Source organism: Bufo gargarizans, chromosome 4 (assembly GCF_014858855.1).
Source record: "Bufo gargarizans isolate SCDJY-AF-19 chromosome 4, ASM1485885v1, whole genome shotgun sequence".
Lineage (NCBI taxonomy): Eukaryota > Metazoa > Chordata > Amphibia > Anura > Bufonidae > Bufo > Bufo gargarizans.
The window spans coordinates 132,122,619-132,143,098 of NC_058083.1; the positions used below are offsets into that span (position 1 = coordinate 132,122,619).

Sequence of the window (20,480 nt, forward strand, 5' to 3'; positions counted from 1 at the left end):
GGCCCTATTCAAGATGCTGAGGAGAGATAAGCCAATTGACAGATTAAAGGGAACCTGTCACCATGTAATCTGCAGGCAGTAGGTTATAGAGCAGGAGGAGCTGAGCAGATTGATATAAAGTTTTATGTCAGTAAAACATAATTTATACATTTAAATTCCTTCTCATTCTGGGCTTTGAAGTCCAGGAGGCGGTCCTATCAGTGATTGACAGCCTTCCCTCTAAGATTGTATATACAGAGAGAGCTGTCAAATCACTGATAGCTCCGCCTCCTGGACTTCGAAACCCAGAAAGAGCAGGAATTGAATTAGTTTTACTAAATCTTTTACTACAAAAGTATATATCAATCTGCTCAGCTCCTCCTGCTCTATAAAATGCCGCCTGCATGTTCAACGTGACAAGATCCCTTTAAATAAATTGATTTTTTAAAATGAATTTCCCAAAAATTCTTCCTGACGAATCCAAACTTTTGGCAATTCGATTCCAATGATGAATTATGTAAGATGGCACCCACCATCTTACATTTCAAATTCAGTACCCTAGTGAGGGAAGCAGAACAAGGAAAATTAAGATGGAGGATCACATGACCCTTGGTGCCGACAGGCTTGCCCATAATGCCTTGCAGTCAGCCTCTCAGCCAATCAGGAAGGACAATATTAACTTAGATATATAGATAGATTGAACTACTTGATAGAAAGATGGGTTTTAGCAATAGGAACAGGATAGGGTGACATCACTGTGTTTATTATACCTGTACTGTTACATCCAGTTCGCCGCGTTCGCCCACGAACACATGCGGGCTGCCATCTTAACTCACAAGTCCGGCGAGGCACCGGTAAAGTCCTGTCAGCGGGAGCAGGCAGTTCCGAGAACAGCTACCGGGGGCCTTCATCGGGCTGTTCTCGGAACTGCCTGCTCCCGGTGACCGCATTTGTTTCAGACCGACTCCCGGCACAGGTAAGTGCTTACCTGTGCATTGCCGGACTTGTGAGTTAAGATGGCAGCCCGCATGTGTTCGCGGGCGAATATGGCGAGCTGGCTATCACTGGTGACATCACTGTATTTATTATCCCTGTACTGTGACATCACTGTGTTTATTATCTCTGTACTGTGACATCACTGTGTTTATTATCTCTGTACTGTGACATCACTGTGTTTTTATATCCCTGTACTGTGACATCACTGTGTTTATTATCCTGTACTGTGACATCACCGTGTTTATTATCCCTGTACTGTGACATCACCGTGTTTATAATCCCTGTGCTGTGACATCACTGTGTTTATAATCCCTGTGCTGTGACATCACTGTGTTTATTATCCCTGTGCTGTGACATCACTGTGTTTATAATCCCTGTGCTGTGACATCACTGTGTTTATTATCCCTGTACTGTGACATCACTGTGTTTATTATCCCTGTACTGTGACATCACTGTGTTTATTATCCCTGTACTGTGACATCACAGTGTTTATTATCCCTGTACTGTGACATCACTGTGTTTATAATCCCTGTACTGTGACATCACTGTGTTTATTATCCCTGTACTGTGACATCACTGTGTGTATTATCCCTGTACTGTGACATCACTGTGTGTATTATCCCTGTACTGTGACATCACTGTGTGTATTATCCCTGTACTGTGACATCACTGTGTTTATTATCCCTGTACTGTGACATCACTGTGTGTATTATCCCTGTACTGTGACATCGCTGTGTTTATTATCCCTGTACTGTGACATCACTGTGTTTATTATCCCTGTGCTGTGACATCACTGTGTTTATAATCCCTGTGCTGTGACATCACTGTGTTTATTATCCCTGTACTGTGACATCACTGTGTTTATTATCCCTGTACTGTGACATCACTGTGTTTATTATCCCTGTACTGTGACATCACAGTGTTTATTATCCCTGTACTGTGACATCACTGTGTTTATAATCCCTGTACTGTGACATCACTGTGTTTATTATCCCTGTACTGTGACATCACTGTGTGTATTATCCCTGTACTGTGACATCACTGTGTGTATTATCCCTGTACTGTGACATCACTGTGTGTATTATCCCTGTACTGTGACATCACTGTGTTTATTATCCCTGTACTGTGACATCACTGTGTGTATTATCCCTGTACTGTGACATCGCTGTGTGTATTATCCCTGTACTGTGACATCGCTGTGTGTATTATCCCTGTACTGTGACATCACTGTGTGTATTATCCCTGTACTGTGACCTCACTGTGTTTATTTTCTCTGTGCTGTGACATCACTGTGTTTATTATCCCTGTACTGTGACATCACTGTGTTTATTATCCCTGTACTGTGACATCACTGTGTTTATTATCCCTGTACTGTGACATCACTGTGTTTATAATCCCTGTGCTGTGACATCACTGTGTTTATAATCCCTGTACTGTGACATCACTGTGTTTATAATCCTGTACTGTGACATCACTGTGTGTATTATCTCTGTACTGTGACATCACTGTGTTTATAATCCTGTACTGTGACATCACTGTGTTTATAATCCCTGTACTGTGACATCACTGTGTTTATTATCCCTGTACTGTGACATCACTGTGTTTATAATCCTGTACTGTAATGTCACTGGGCCAGATTTATCATTAGCTCAAGTTAGAATAATGGGGTGAAAAAGTCACAAATGTTTGCGCAATCGCTAAAACTGCGCAAAAATTTGCGACTTTTTTCTGCTCTGCGCTATGCTCGCCAGTTTTCTGAAAGTGGGCGTGTTTTCTTATGTAAATTAATCTCTAGATAGATTTACTATTGCGACTATTTAAAAAGTCGCAAACAAATGTGCAATTTCACTCCAGTGAGGACCATGCTTATCTTATGCGACTTTTTATTAGAACATGCGACTTTTTCGTAAACATGTGCAACTTTTGTAAAGCTGCTTACTGACGGATAAACTGCTACCGTCAAACCACATTTATTACAGTCTTAAAGGGCCGATCATAAATCTGACTTGGCTAAAACGGACTTTAGCCATATGTGAAAGTGGAGTGAGCTGTCAGAGTCATGATACATCTGGCCCATAGCCTTTTATTGAAGCGATGTGTTGCTACATTTTGCATTACATGTCACAGCTGGAGGTCTGTATTAGTAGATAGATGAAGAGGAGTCTGGTGGCAGACGAGCCACTTTGGATCTCCACATGCTTTATAGTAATTCTAAGAGGTCCCGCCAACAAAGGTTTTCCTGGGGAAGTTGGAGGACCTTTATACAAGGTGTCGGTGTATGTGGTCCCTGCGGTCTACGACTAGCAGGAAGAGGGAAGGGTCAGTGTAATTTCACATGCTGTAAAACAATATGTAACACCTACAATGAGTAGAGGTGCTGATAATGATCTATGGGGAAGACATGGATGGTTCCATTAATACCTAATTATTGGTGAAAGAAATGGAACAAGTAAAAAAATGATGGATAGACAGAAAGATAGATGATAGATACACTGCTTGTCCGAAAAAAAGGTCGCCACCTGGATTTAAATAAGCAAATAGTTCTGAGCCTCCTATTGGATAATTACTGCATGGGCGATTATCTTTCAGCTGGCAACAAGTTATTTAACCCCGACTGGTGCAATGAGTTGCTTCTCATTTCTTAAACAACCATGTCGAAAGACACATCTCGTGGTCGTGGAAAAGATGTTAGGCTACTTTCACACCTGCGTTCGGTGCGGATCCGTCTTGCATCTGCACAGACGGATCCGCACCGATAATGCAAACGCTTGTATCCTTTCAGAACGGATCCGTTTGCATTATTCTTTAAAAAAAACAGTCTAAGTCAAAACGGAAAGTCAATGGGGGACGGATCCTTTTTCAATTGCACCATATTGTGTCAGTGATAACGGATCCGTCCCCATTGTCAGGATGGATCCGTTTGGCTCTGCATCATCAGGCGGACACCAAAACGCTGCCCGCCTCAAAAGTGGAACAGAGACCAAACGCAGCCAAACTGATGCATTCTGAATGGATCCTTATCCATTCAGAATGCCTTGGGGCTGAACTGATCTGTTTTGGACCCAGAAACGCCAGTGTGAAAGTAGCCTTAGTCTGTTTGAGAAGGGTCTAATCATTGGCATGCATCAAGTAGAGAAAACATCTAAGGAGATTGCAGAAACTACTAAAATTGTGTTAGGAACTGTCCAACGCATTAATAAACACTGGAAGGATAGTGGGGACCCAACGTATTCGAGGAAGAAATGTGGCGAGAAAAAATCTTGAATGATCATGATCGGCGATCACTTAAACGTTTTGATGAAATCAAATCGAAGTAAAACCACAGTAGAACTCAGGGCTATGTTTAATAGTGAAAGTAAGAGCATTTCCACACGCACAATACGAAGGAACTCAAGGGATTGGGACTGAACAGCTGTGTAGCCGTAAGAAAACCACTAATCAGTGAGGCAAACCAGAGATTCTTTTGCTCGGGAGCATAAAGATTGGACTCTGGAGCAATGGAAGAAGGTGATGTGGTCTGATGAGTCCAGATTTACCCTGTTCCAGAGTGATGGGCGCATCAGGGTAAGAAGAGAGGCAGATGAAGTGATGCCCCCATCATGCCTAGTGCCTACTGTACAGGCCTGTGGGGGCAGTGCTATGATCTGGGGTTGCTGCAGTTGGTCAGGTCTAGGTTCAGCAACAGTATGTGCTCCAAGAATGAGGTCAGCGACTACCTGAACATACTTAATGACCAGGTTATTCCAGCAATGGATTTTTTCTTCCCTGATGGCACGGGCATATTCCAAGATGACAATGCCAGCATTCATCGGGCTCAAATTGTGAAAGAGTGGTTCAGGGAGCAGAGACATCTTTTTCACACATGGATTGGCCACCACAGAGTCCAGACCTTAACCCCACTGAGAATCTTTGGGATGTGCTGGAGAAGGCTTTGCGCAGCGGTCAGACTCTACCATCATCAATGCAAGATCTTGGTGAAAAATGAATGCAACACTGGATGGAAATAAATCTTGTGACATTGCAGAAGCTTATCGAAACAATGCCACAGCGAATGCCTGCCGGAATCAAAGCTAAAGGCTTTTGTTTGGGACTGGCAGTGTAGATAGATACAAACAAGATATGTCCCTATCCCCATTCCTAATCACTACCCAGTTATTTCCCACTTGCTTTGATTGGCAAACTGACCTTCCAATAAAGTTCATTTGAATTATATATATATATATATATATATATACACACACATTTAAATTGTATTTTTTGTGTAATCGCCTTCATATCCTATTATAGCAAATCCACTCATCTTCAAACTGCTTTGAGAAATTGAATTACTTCCGCTTGGAGATATAATTGATGTGGACAAGAGTTCAGGGTGCAGGAAAGTGAAATATGATGTGAGGTAAATCTCAGCTAAAATTCTGCACACGACCTTTACAGACAGTTCCTGAGAGGGAAGGTTATTACGCCCAGAGTCCGGAGAAGCTTTTGCTGTGTGTAATTAGCTGTCAGACCCAACGCTCTTTTATGATGGGCCTCAGAAGAATGCTGTCCCTACATCATAGCCCATTGGTTAGCTGTGAATCCCACCATATGTGTACAGTGTGTTCGGAAAGTCTTCTTCAGACCCTTTAACTTTTTTCACATTTTGTTAGGTTTGGCCTTGTGCTAAAATAAAAATAAAATTCCAGTTTTCTCCATCATTCTGCAATCAATTCTCCATAATGAGAAAGTGAAAGCAGACTTTTGGCAATTATTGTAACTGTATTAAAAAGGAAAAAACTAAAATCTTGCACTGACATAAGTATTCACACCCTTAACTCAGGACTTGTTCCTTTCTCGGCGATTACAGCCTTCAGTCTTCTTGGGGATGATGCCACAAGGTTTGCACACCTGGATTTGGAGATTTTCTGTTATTCTTCTCTGTGAATCCTCTCAAGCTCTGTCAGGTTGGATGGGGACCATCGGTGGGCAGCCATTTTCAGGTTTCTCCAGAGATATTCTATTGGGTTATTGGGTTCAAGTCAGGGCTCTGGCTTGGCCAATCAAGGACATTTACAGAGGTGTCCCTAAGCCACACCTGTGTTATATTGGCTGTGTGATTAGGGTCACTGTCTTGTTTGAAAGTGAACCTTCAGCCCATTCTGAGGTCCAGAAGACTCTGGATCAGGTCTTCATTATTAATTTCTTTATGCTTTGCGCCTTTCAGCTTTTCCTCAACCCTGACCAGTTTCCCTGTCCCAGACACTGAAAAACACCCCTACAGTATGACACTGCCACCACCATGCTTCACTGTATGGATAGTATTGGGCAGGTGATGAGCAGTGCCTCGTTTCCTCCAAACATAATGCTTAGAATTGAGGCCAATAAGTTCAATTTTGGTTTCATCAGACCAGAGAATCTTGTTTCTCACAATCTGAGAGTCCTATAGGTCCTTTTTTTGTTTTTGTTTCCATGTCTCTGAGGAGAGATTTCATTCCGGCACTCTGTCATAAAGCCCAGATTGGTGGAGTGCTGCAGTGATGGTTTACTTCTGGAAGTTTCTCCCATCTACACACAGAATCTTTGGAGCTCATTCAGTTCTTGGTCACCTCTCTTACAAAGGACCTTCTCCCCCGATTACTTAGTTTGGTGGGGTGGCCATTTTTAGGAAGAATCTTGGTTGTTTCAAACTTCTTCCATTTAAGAATTATGGAGGCCACTATGCTCTTTCAGTGGAGCAGAATTTTTGTCCCGTTCTCTAGATATGTGCCTCCACAAAATCCTGTCTCTGAGCTCTACAGGCATTTCTTTCCTCCTAATTGCTTGTTTTTTTGCTCTGATATGCATTGTCAGCTGCAAGACCGTATATAGACAGGGCTGTGTCTTTCGAAATGATGTCCAATCAACTGAATTTACCATGGTGTAGAAACATCTCAGAGATGATCCAGAGAAATTGGAGGCCCCAGAGCTAAATTTCAAGGGTCACAGAAAAGGGTCTGAATACTTCTGGCCATACCAAATTTTAGGTTTTCCTTTTTAATAACATTTCTAAAAATCTGTTTTTACTATCTCGTTTTGGGGTACTGAGTGCAGATTGAGGGGGGACTTGAATTTTTTAAATTTATTAGAGCACAAGGCCGCAACATAACTAAAAGTCCAAAAAGTGAAAGGGTCTGAAGACTTTCTGAACTCACTGTATGTGGAGGCAAATAGAATTCTATCATACGACTTCAGTCACACCAAACCACTGATTGTGACTAGAGATGAGTAAAGTTCTTAAAAATTCGATTTGTCTGTTTCGCCGAATTCTACAAAATAATTTGCTTCAGACAAATTAGTGTACTTCATCACAAAGTTCATTTCTTTGTAAATAGGTGCAGTGACTCCCTTCCCCCCCGTCATTGAACCCCTCAATTGCCACGTTCATCGCTGATGGCGGCATCAAAGAATAATATTGAGGGATGCTCAACAAGATGGCCACGATGGCCTCTTCGCGCTCAAGTGGATGAGGCGAGTATTTTTACTACTATTCCAAGGAAAACTGATTCGTTACCATGAAGTGCAAGGAAATTCAGCTTCGCTGTGAATCGAATTTTCCCTAAAATTCAGATCGAAGTCCACTCAATACTAATAGTGACATTGCATTGGTAACCATGTTCTCTAGACAAATGGGCCTCACCAGTGAGATACCCCACAGTTCCTGATGAGTTATGGTATGCCACTTAAGAGCCCCAGATGCAAAAAGACATGACAATTTTATCGAAACTTGGGCAATCAGTCTAAAGTTGATTCATCTTGAATCAATCTTGTGCAGTAAAATATTCCTGCCAACAACTTAAAACAGTTTTCTGCCAGAGTGGTGACACATTTCTTGCAACCCTCTTCTTCTTATGGCCCTGGTGGTCTTGCTGTGAAAACATAGGCTCTCCTATTCTTCATCCAACCTGACCCAACACCACTTTTTATGGCGCTTAGAGCAGACCCATGGTCATTATGTCATCACCCATTCCCAACATGCAGGTGGATGAAGCAAGGCACTATCCCATTTTTCCTTCTAGTGCTTCAGTAAAGGCTGAAGTTTGGAGACCCCAGCACTGTCCCTCATCTTACAGGTAAATGTGGAGAAGAAAGCTCAGAAAACGGCCTGCTGCACTGGGGACTGGTATTTTTTGGCTCTTCTGAGCTTTCTTCTCCATGTGTCTTCTCTAGCATCCATAGAAATGTTTCTGGCTAATGAGTGCAGCAGCCTGGTACTTCTCCAGTCCAGGGAGTAACTTCACTTTCAACTATTGTTGTGTCTAGCCTGCACCACACCATCTGGTAAGATATACTTACCTGGGTACTGTACGCAGACATCTGAAGATATTACACTAGGGAGTGCCCCCCTTCTCTTTTCTCTCATCTTACATCTTGCCTTGTTTATGGAAGATGAGCTGTAAGACAACTTAATACTGCCATCATTTAAGACAATGGTGGCTAAAATATCAATTTTTAGGTGTCGATGGTCTTAAAAGGGGCAACTACTGCTTGAAATAAGGAAACCCTCAGATTGGTGACTGCTTAAGGTCCACCTCATTGCTAATTTAGCAGAGAATATGCATTTGGTCCATTATAGTTAATGCCCAACCAAACGACCTTTGAAAAAAAAATAAGTTGAGTGGAACTGAAGAGGAGCCATTCAAGCAAGTGGAGGAGGTCACAGCAGTTGGATCCCATTGATCAGGCTTGGAATGTGCCACCAATGTCTTTAGAGACAACCTCTTGGCTTTCCAAGGAATTTGCCTACTATAGGGTTGTCCATGGTAGGGGGACATTTTGGGTTCTATTCTCCATTGAGTCATGGATAGATTAAAGCAATAATTGCATCTGTAAAATATAGTTTGTATACTTTACATAATGTATAATCGTATGTCACACATCCCGAAGCACTGCTGGGCCAGCGTGGGCCCCAGTGCAAAAGTTTCCTTAAACAGAACCATGAGGTTTTGGATTTCAGATCCACAGTTATGTCTCATTTTTATGGATTGTGTTTGGGAAGGTAATCTAATAATCATTACCCTATCCTGTGGCTGCTCTAATGCACCTCTGATACTTTACCTTTCAGACAAGAAGAACCTCGCATTATTTGCAAGTCAAGACATAGCTAAGTTTTAATGAAGGATATTTTAAGCTTTTCTGGTGCCAGATGCCACTGAGCAGCACCATGCTCGAGAAATCCCATGCAGATGGTATATTATTTATTTTGTAGTTTCTTTTTTTTTACGTTTTCCCTCAACATTTTTTGACCTTGTCTCATTTGACAAGTCACCTTCCACTAAACGAGCAACTGCCTCTCGAGAGAAGATCGAAAGTGAATGTTGTCAGGAGGTATACACCAGCGTACAGCACGGCAAGTTATTCCCAAGACACATGGTGAAGCCTTAGCATGGAAATTAGAGAATAGTTACGGTAAGTAGAGAAGTTTCGAGCCTGTTTACTGCCTGAAATGAAAGGAGATATGGCGCCTGCTTCTGGGGATGGGAAAGTGCAGGGATGGACTGTATATCTGCAAGATTGCTGCAACCTGTAGTCAGGGTAGGGTACCACATGAGAAGAATGGCAGGAGGAAACAAGAAGGCGAGCCATCGGTATTCAGTTTCCTGTTACAGGGACGTGGAGCCAGGAAAGGTGAGTAAGTCACCAGACCTAAAGTGTGACATAAAGACTAGATTTTACCATAGACCCCCAGGGATACAGACATTGACTACATTTACTGACAAAAGATCACCTGAGATATAGCCATTAACCCCATTTACTACCCTAGACCATCATACATACATACATTACCCTTATTAAAGGTACAGGCATTAACTTCATTTACTGCCCTTGACCACCAGGGATACATCCGTTAACCTCATTTACTGCCTTAGACCATCAGACATACATACATTACCTTTGGTAACTGCCCTAGAATATCAGGGGTACATACGTTAACTTCATTTACTGCCCTAGACGACCAGCAAAACGGACATTAACCTCATTTACTGCCCTAGATCACCAAGGACACAGGCAGTAACTAGTTAACTGCCCTAGACCATCAGGGATACAGACATTAAACTCATTTACTGCCCTAGATCACCAAGGACACACACATTAACTTCATTTACTGCCCTAGATCACCAGGGAAACTTCTTTTGGGCCTCAGACCACCAGGGACACAGACACCTCTTCTCCACCCTAGATCACCAAGGAGAAATCACCTTCCACTTGTTTAGCATTTGCCCCATATTCACTGCACTACACAAGAAGAAAACAAGAATGTTTTCAGGAGGTATACGCCAATTTTGAAGGTTGACTAAAAGAAAACTATATACAGTAAGCAGAGACATTCCTAGCATTTTCTCTGCCCTCGATCATCATGGATGCAGACTTCAACTCCTCTGGTTTAGACTGCTGGTGAAGTTGATCATCAGGGATGTTGACATTAACTATTTTAATAATCCTTTTGAGAAGTTTAAGAGGCCTGGTACTGATTTTGCATAAGGTCGAATGAAAGCAGAATGCTATGCCAAACATTTTACAGGCCTCTTAACATTAACAACAGAAATGAGTGTCCAAACAGCCTCCTTAATATTGTTTTGCGAGGCTCCTTCCACTTCTATTGATTGGTCAAAATTTCAAGGTGCTCTGGTTAGCCTCCAGAGCTGATCCAAACCGGAGTGATGAATGGTCTTCCTCCAATAGGGAGGCATTTAACGAGACAGATCACAGGTCAGTGTCTCAGTCTGAGCTCATTGGAGGTGCTTTTGGATTAGGTGGATGACTTTCCAGGATTGATGGTAGATGAAAGCCTACAAGCTGTGGGTTTTGGTAGTTGGGCCCTTCTCTAAGCTCACTAGATGGATTCCCAGATGATCGCAGTAGTAGTTGGCAGGCAGTCTGCATGCTAGTGAGTCAACTAAGTGAGGACAGTCAGGAGGTAGGCCTCAGGTTTTTGTCTTGGTTCTGACATGCCTTCAGGACATAGGGATGGCTCCCAAGTCTGGTTATCACAAGTGTGTGCACTAGAATTAAGAAGACACTGATGTATTGTCAGATGACTGCCACGTTTTAGGAGCTCTTTTAAAATGCAAAAGAACGACAGAAGTCTGGCTGATGGCGGCCCCGTTCCTTATCCTTGACCATACCCAACTTTTCTCACCACTTTTGAAAGGACTGAAAATTTGAGTGCGGCATGCGCCAATATTAAAAAAATAATAATTATGAAACAAAAGTGTCATTAAGCTATTAATACATTCCGTACATGTCTCTATTGTTGTTGTTTCTATGGCAAGTTCTTTGAGACAGGAAATTCCTTCAGGGACTGTTCCTCTGCTCCCCTGTGACTCACATCCTTTTATGTGAAGCAGCATTTGCTGTGTAGTTTGATCCTTCTGCCCTGTATTGCTATACTATTAAGCTATCCTTCTCAGTGAGGGCATCATTAATGAGTAACCCCACAGGGATCTACAAATACTAATGCAGCGAGCTCAGGATGGGAGACTCCAGAGGACGAGACTGGTTGTGGTAATGGCAATATTAGGGTTGGTAGTAGCTCTCACAGGGGCAATCCATACCCTGGTGCTCTCTGGGCCATGCAGTGATGGGAGGTGAGAAAGCCTCTTTCTCTAAGGGCAGACTCTGGACTTTTGGGGTCTCCTGTCTGGTGGTGGTTGAGGTGCCCTCGATTAGGTGGATGGGTAGCAGGGTGAAAGGCAGTATGCAATTTGCAAGCTTCAGTCTGGGTCTAGTTGGCGGCAGCAGCACACACTGACCATGTCCTTACTCTTGGCCTGCTTACCAGGAACCTCCTATTACAACTTCTAATCAGGGAAAAGTGGGGCCAGCCCACCACCCAGCAACCATAAGCAAGACTGCCATCCTTAACTACCTGCTAACCATAGACAGATTTTAGAGGCAAATTGGGCATAACAGAATAACATTAACCATTTGTAGTACCATAGAATTAACAGTAAACCATAAAGCATAAGAACATTAACTTATTTAATAATGAATCATAGAATTAACCCTTTAAGCAGTGAACCATCGGGTCACTGCACTAAGACCTGTTATCATTGTACAAACACCTGAATATTGATTATTGATGTGATGGTTGGGGCTCGCAGTGTTATAAAAGGGTTCATGTACATGAGCTTGCAAGTAAATACCCGTCTTCTATATCAGGAGTGGACTGTGCTGTAATTTTGGGGAATACTGTAGTAGTCCCATTGATAAAAACATCATTGCATCACTTTGCTGATCCATCACAGACAATCCCTTTAATAAGAGTAGTGATCTCAACATTCTAGGACTGCCAGGGGAGATGATAGCGGCCATTGTGTGGAAATATAATATCATAGATACATCGGTGGATCGGCTATGGTTTGTTGACCCTTTAAAGGGATAAAGAAATGCCCCCTACTCCTGTGGACTCAGCCATGTATTACTTAGCAGCCCTTTCCATGACATTTCATTGAAAATGAAAATTGGGTAGCAGGCAGCACTTACATAAGGAGCACGTATTCATTATTAAGTGTTAAAAACAAATAGTATTAAAATATATAGCAGCTAGTACAAGTGGATGCAATATATAGCGAATGACAAGCAGCAAGTAAATATGGTGCAAAATAGCAAATAAATATGAACAAGTAAAAGCAGCAGCTGGTGGAGATCGATCAAGTTGAATGGAGATCGATATGTATATGAACAAATAACGGCAATCATTCGTTGAATGTTCCAATTGTAAGGAGAGTGCTTTGGTTCGAATCAATAATCCATAGAAAAACGAAATGTCATAATAGTTGCAATGTGAACAGAAATAGTGGTAGTTTGTATCTACCAGTTGAAGCGCAACTAAGATTTAAATAAATGAAGGACCTGCATTCCTGAGGTTTTCCCTCTGCAGTCCCGTAAGTATGCGTCTCTCTGTTCAGGCTTTCTCGGCATCTCTACCGTGGAGTGGTACTTCCAAGTTCCGTTGTAATGGAGCATTGTTGTATAGTCCTGACGTAAGCAGTGACGCTGGGGTTAGCTTTTGCACTGACCCGGATGCTGGAGAGCAGTACGCTGGATTCAATGGAGTACTTTTTTATCGCTATTCACATTTATATCACCATGCGCTTTCTGGTTATTTCAAATTGAAAGGCCAAACAAAGTTATTTTCCTAGCTTGCAAGCAGAGGTTACATCCCCAAAATACTCAAACGCGTTTCGAGACACGTAGTCCCTTCATCAGTGGGTCACGTGCAAAAGGTAACCCCAGCGTCACTGCTTACATCAGGACTATACGACATCGCTCCATTACAACGGAACTTGGAAGTACCACTCCACATGGGACGCCAAGAGAGCCGGAACAGAGAGACGCATACTTACGGGACTGCAGAGGGAAAACTTCAGGAAAGGTAATGTCACGGTGGGGAGGGGGGAAAAACACCCATTGTACAATGTTAAAGGGATAACGGTAGCAATTAGGCCAGGACGCCGGAATCAGGGAGCAGGTCACCTCCTATTGCATCCCTAATCCTCTCCCTAACTCCTAACCGTATGAGCGGACCCTGATGGTGGGACGGCTCATACCCTGGATACCTAAAATCCTGAGTCACCTTGGAAATCCCTCACTTAGGAGCAGGGGAGAGACAACCAGGTTCATACAAGACACGGATAAACCAGAGTTTCCACAGGCCTAGCAACAAAGGTAAAAGGAGAGACCATTCACAGCAAGAGGATCGGCAGGTAAGAACAACAAGACAACTCACTTACTTGCCGAAGCTTCCATAACTGGAACCCATGCATCAGTACAGGTGCCAACACACCAAACAGGACACCGTACAGACAACACACACACACACACAGGTATACAGCACTCCAGATACTGCCTGGACCCCATGCCGCAAGGAGCACGGCAGCCCCAGGCAGCACTGCATACAGACTAATGGTTAACCCCTCCGGGAAACCATCCCCCTCATGGAGGTATCCACATACCTAATGACGTATTGCATATATGCAGGGACCAACACCAACAAAACACCAGACATGTAACAACAAACAAAACGCTACACACACCCAGAACATAAACCCACACCACACATACAACAAGTGAGGGTAAAGGTACAAGGCGGGTACAAAAGGGAGGACAATTTGGATAAAATGGCAAGACAACGCTGGAGACATCGATGTCCCACTAGGCAGCCCCCACACCGGAAGACGGAAGAACCAGACAAGGAGCACAACTCCAGCACACACCAAGGCCGGAGCACAACCGACTCCCGACCCTAAGCCACAGGCACAAGAAGCACCCAGCGACCACACCCAGCAAGGCAGTCAACCCCCACTGCACCAGACAGGGGAAGGCCACAACCCAAAGAGGAAGTGCACACGTCAGCCACAACGTTGCCCCCGGCAACAGCATGAGTGGCAACCATTTCACGGCGCACACAGCCACCACATGCCATAACAGCAACACGTTGCCACCGGCACGGCACCAGTGTCACGGCGCACACAGCAAAGGCCGTGACAGGTAAGTGCTGGATTGTATACTGTAGAACTTGCGGGACGCCGCACTAAAGCAATCCGGCCTGTGATCCATTCCACCCTCAATTACAGGTCCTTCATTTATTTGAATCTTCCACTGGTAGATACAAACTACCACTATTTCTGTTCACATTGCAACTATTATGACATTTAGTTTTTCTATGGATTATTGAGTCGAACCAAAGCACTCTCCTTACAATTGGAACATTCAGCGAATGATTGCAGTTATTTGTTCATATACATATTGATCTCCATTTAACTTGATCGATCTCCACCAGCTGCTGCTTTTACTTGTTCATATTTATAAGCTATTTTGCACCATATTTACTTACTGCTTGTCATTTGCTATATATTGCATCCACTTGTACTAGCTGCTATAATTTTTTAATACTATTTGTTTTTAACACTTAATAATAAATACGTGCTCCTTATGTGAGTGCTGCCTGCTACCCAATTTTCACTTCTTTATTTTGAGTGTAGACCAGCATAGAAAAAGAGTTCAATAATAAAATTCTGGCTACATGCATTTGTCACTAGGGGGAGCTCAGGAGCTGCTGCATACTGGTTATATATTTAGGGGGTTCTCAAGGATATAACCATTGAAAACCTCTCTCTAGGATAGGTCATCTACATGAGATCAGCAGGGGTCCGCACTCCTGCCATCAACTGTTTGGGATTAGCTCCAGCATCAGAAATAGGTGCCAGAACTAAACAGCTCCATCCATTGTATGGTGGTCAGAGCTGGTTATATATAGGGCTGATCCCACTGAAGTGAATGGTAACCAGCTCCATCCACAACTCAATGGACAGTGGAGAACGCTAGGGCTGTCACTCAGGGCAGCGGGGGAGGAGCCAGTGAGCGTTCAGTGCAGAGAGCCCAGAGTGCACTGCACATGGAGGGACCGCCCCCTAGGTACTTGTGATTGCAGAGCTGGGCAAATTAAGTGAAGAAAGGAGGGTGCTTAGTCCTTGTTGTCTACTGCAAATGCAAATCTCCCATAGTCATTCCAACCCAGGATCTTCATCTTTCGGTCTCAAAACACGTAGGGGCAGAGTTATAAAACTGTCTAAAAGGAAAAACGACAGTCTTTCTTCTCGACAGTTTCATATATACACAGGGAGAAGACTTCTCCTGGCAATGCTATTTCCTCTGTAGAGAAAGTCAGGATAAGCCAATTATGTCACACCCGGTGCATACATTATTCTGTGGGGCACATTTATTAAGACCAGATTTTTACGCGGGTCTTAATTTTCTGCTCTCTGCTGCCACTAGATACGTCTAATTTATGACGAGGGAAGCGCTCATCTGTTGCAGTCCGTGCGCCTGGAGTAAAATCTACGCCAGCTACCTGTTTTCAGGCGCAAATGTAATTAAATTTGCCGGGGCTGGAGATATGGCCCCCGACAAGCCCTCTGCCCCCGTCACGCCCAACTGGCAGACACGGCGCAAAACCACGGGACAGAAAAGTGGACTTGTGACTCTTTTTACGTCAAAAACAGTTGCAAGTCCCTTAGTACGGTAAATGTGCCTCTGCATGTTCACAGCGAAAGTATTTGCCCCCTTCCTGATTTCTATGTTTGCCCTTGTGTCATAGTTAATAGAGTCAAACAAAAACTAAAGGCATTTCCAGGATATTACTTTGATCCTCTGTTCTAAGGATATGCCATCAGTGTATGGGTCCTTTCTGTAATGACCCAGAGTGCTATTACCACTTCTGCACCGCGCTTCTATCTTCTATGGTTAACCTAATGTAATTCTGTGTATTTATTGCAGGACCATCACACTGTGCATATCTATTTCTTGAAACTGTTTATGTTATCATGTAATGTGTCTGGTTCAACAGTAGGTGGCAGCAAACACGGCAGAGCTACAGTCTCATAGAATGGAGCTGTCTATTCCATTCCACCCCCCCTCCCCTGTGGAGGAATGGGCGAGTCCCATTTCCTGCAGGAAGGGTGGGGATAGGTTATAGTCAGGCTTGCTTACCCCTGGCTAGGTGAAGGTCTAGCTTACCCCCTGCTGGATGTGCCTTGTCTAGGCCAGCTAGAGCACCTTCAGCTCTGCTGGATGTGGAGGCACAGCTTGGAGTTTCTGAAGCCAGGAGGAAAAGTTCACTGGACAAACCTAGAGTCAGACTACAGACTAGAGAAGTTGCAGCATCCTGCAGAAGCAGATATTACATGCTACCGCCTGCTGGGAACCAAGACAAAGCCTGAGACTGTTTGGAGAAACTTTTAATGAAAGTAAAGCTGTTATCAACTTCATCACAAGGTCTGGACTTAATTAATTCTTCATCCCCTTCATCAACAACCCCCCTTTTCATTGCTTCTGAGCCAACGCCTAGGGTCCAGTATATCCAGGTAGGAGCACCGTGACACGTGCACCAACATTAAGAGACATTTAGGCCACCCTACACCACTCTGGCATTCCTACACCTGGGTGCCATCCACAGTATCACTAAAAGCGGCCCTGTGCCCTTGTTGCTTCACTGCAACTGGCGTCTCGAAAACAAGTACTTTTTTCCTCTTAAAGGGCCCTGGGTTGAGGTGCCCACTGCATTTCCAGTGCACCCCCATTTATTGTGTGGGTTCCTTCCACTGCACCCCTATTTATCAGCATGGTTCATTGCAGCACCCATTCTTGTTTGCAGTACCTGGTACTGCAGCTCCACCACGCCTTGCTACATTCACTTAACTGGGCTGAGTTGCAGTACCAAGTACAGCCACACTTGTATGGATGTCACTGTACCGCGTACTGCAGCACAGCCGCCCCTATGTTGGACTGATCGGCAGGATGCCATGGATGGGGCCTCTCACTGATCATACATTGTCGTCCTGGAACATTGGGTGCCTGCCAATTAGAGATTGCTGGAGATCCTGTAAATCCTTTAGAGGGTATTTCCACTTACAATATTTCTGACATATTCAAATGGATACGCCATAACTGTCCCATCCCAGAGAGCCACACCTATCTTCAGAATGGGGGGGGTCCCTTGACGCCAATATATCTGGTAAAAGTGGTGCCCTGAATGGAGTGAGTTGTGGATAAGTCCACCTCTCCATTCATTCTCCATCTGGACTTAATGCCTCACCAGATATGTTGGTGCCCCCCTGCCGTTCTGGAGATAAGTGCTGGTCCCAAAGATAGGACCCCCATCTATCAGACATCTATGATGTTCTGTAGATCCAGTAGGTGATCATTCGTTTTATATGCGTTTTTGAGGTGACAGGTTCCGTTTAAGGGACAGACTATAAAATTGATCAAATAAAAAATAAACAAAGGTATGAGGCCTGGGCTACACTGCGACTTTTTGTAGTGCGACTAATTGATTTTAACTATTGAACTACAGCTGCAGTCCAAATTAATGCAGCTGATGTTCAATACTTAAAATTATTCAGTAGCGCAGCAAAAAGTTACAGTGTAGCAAATTATAAAGAAACAAAGAAACATTGTTGTCGTCCTAGCCGAGACCCAATAGCCTGTAAAGGGGTATTCCGGTTGTTACAAGTTATCCCCCTATCCACTGTCCTACTGCTGGGACCCCCAGCGATCACCAGCCTCATACCCAACTGCAGCCCCCCCTGAATTGAGTGTATGGCCGCTTCATTAATTTCTATGGGAAATCCGGAGATAGGTGAGCGCTCTATATCTCTGGAACTCTCATATAAATGAATGGAGCAGCCACGCATACGGGCGACCGGCCGCTCCCTTCATTTCAGGGGGTCTGCAGAGGATATGGGGTCCTAGCTGTAGGACCCCCACCAATCTAAGGGCACCTGTACACAAATGTATTTTCTTTCCGTGTCCGTTCCATTTTTTTGTGCACCGTATGTGGAACCATTCTTTTCAATGGGTCTGCAAAAAAAAAAAACGGAAGTTACTCCATGTGCATTCCGTTTCCGTATATGTCAGTTCCGCAAAAGAATAGAACATGTCCTATTAGGCTAGGTCTACATGACGACATTTGCCGTGCGACATTTTGTTACACCACAATTTTTATAACGGCAGTCTATGGTGTCGCACTGCAACTTGCGACATGCTGCGATGGCGACAGTCGCAGAAAATCCATTTGGGATGGATTTTTCTGCAACTGTCGCGTCGCAGTCGCATGTTGCAGTGCGACACCATAGACTGCCGTTATGAAAATTGTCGCGGTGTAGTTGTGACTTATTGTCGTCGTGTAGACCTAGCCTTACGGACAAGCATAGGACTGCTCTATTAGAGGCCAGCTGTTCCGTTCTGCAAAATACGGAATGCACACGGACATCGTTCATAGTTTCTGCGGACCGCAAAATACATACGGTCGCGTGCATGAGCCTTAATAGTTATCCCCCTATCCTGTAGATAGGAGACATCTTCTAACAACCGGAGTACCCCTTTAATTAGACATGTAATATATATATATATAAAGGAATGTACAATGACATGCTGTAGGATATATTAAAATTAGTTGAGGGTAACACTATAGTATAAATATTAGCTAAAATAAAAAAAAGCAAAACAAAACATAGTAACATAATATACAAGGCTGAAAAAAAGCCTTCTGTCCATCCAGTTCGGCCTGTTATCCTGCAAGTTGATCCCTGTGAGGTAGAAGCCAATTCCTTCCGGACTCCAATCAGACTAACTCCCTGGATCCACGACCCCTCTCTAGTAGCTCTAGCCTGTAATATTATTACGCTCCAGAAATACAGTGGTTAATATATATATAGCTGTCACTTTGCAAAATGTCAGACGTGACCTTAGGTGTGTATAAGGGGATGTTGTACCTTTCTCAGAGAGTCCCTGATTGCAATGTGCTCCGGGGTGTACAGGGCGGTCAGGTCCTGGGGGCCCACCTGGCTAGCAGGGGCTGTCAGCGAGAAGAGCCTGCATACGGGTCCGGGCCGGCTCCTCAGAAGCTGAAGGGAGCACAGTCTGAGAGCCATTCCTGCAGCAGTGATCTGTGCCCAGGACTATGACCTGCAAACAAAGGACACAATGTCGTCACCGTGTCATTCCTACAGGGTCATGTGCAGCTCGTATCATATCGCTCAGTGCAATAAAGTAGCAGATTTATTAGTAAAAGTCACTTGTGTGCACTCACTGTATAGCAAGCAAGCCAGGCTCCCGGCCGCAGCAGCTGCACCACTTCCTGTACAGGCCCCCTGTCTGACCATGCCCCTAGCTGCAAGAAGCTGGTTGGGAGCCTGTCCTAGAATGGTGGGGGAGGGAGCAGAGAAACTTTAGAGGCACTTTCACACAGGCCGATGCATAGGCAATTATAAGGAAGGAGCCGAAAGTTCCCCAACGTCGCCTGGTGGATGAGGGGAAGGGGTTGCTGCATTTACTAAAGGTTTACTAGATGGAGAAAAGCATTAGGAAACCTACACATTAGGCCTCTTGCACACGACCGTATGGCTTTTTCAGTATTTTGCGGTTCCGCAAAAAATACGGATGACGTCCGTGTGCATTCCGTTTTTTGCTGAACGGAACAGCTGGTCCCTGATAGAACAGTCCTATCCTTGTCCGTTATGCGGACAATAATAGGACATGTTCTATCTTTGAACAGAAAACGGAAGGCATATGGAGTATCTTCCGTATTTTTTGTGGATCCATTGAAATGAATGCTTCCGTATACGGAACGCAAAAAAACAGAATGTAAACGGAAAAAAAAAAATGTTTGTGTGCAAGAGGCCTTACACCGACGGTTACCACTAGTGTTGAGCGAACTTGTGTTTTAAAGGGAACCTGTCATCAAAAAATCGCTTACTAAGCTGTTAATAGTACCTTATAGTGCTGCTTAGTAGTGTCCTAATGCACTTTTTCATCGTTTAGCCGCATCTAGCCTCCTGGAGAAATCAATGTTTTATTCAGCCGCTGCCCCCTGCTTCAAGTCAGGTTTGAAGTCAAGGGGTTAGCCGCCTAGGCGTCTCGAATGCTGCTCTCCCCGCCTCCCGCCGCCTTTATTGACACGCCGAATCTCAGTGCCGGGACCGCAC

General features: G+C 44.0%; 1 protein-coding gene across 1 annotated transcript in view; it reads right to left on the minus strand.

The window, feature by feature from the left end:
* The window catches only part of LOC122936119 (probable acyl-CoA dehydrogenase 6), a 111,495-nt gene extending 91,806 nt beyond the window's left edge, over positions 1-19,689 (minus strand). Inside the window, exons 1-2 of the mRNA XM_044292139.1 lie at positions 19,586-19,689; positions 19,269-19,461 (exon numbers count right to left, since the gene is read on the minus strand). Coding sequence (XP_044148074.1) covers positions 19,269-19,427 — 159 coding nt within the window. The 5' untranslated portion in view covers positions 19,428-19,461; positions 19,586-19,689. The remainder of the gene's footprint in view (positions 1-19,268; positions 19,462-19,585) is intronic.
* Between the last annotated feature and the right edge of the window lie 791 nt (positions 19,690-20,480).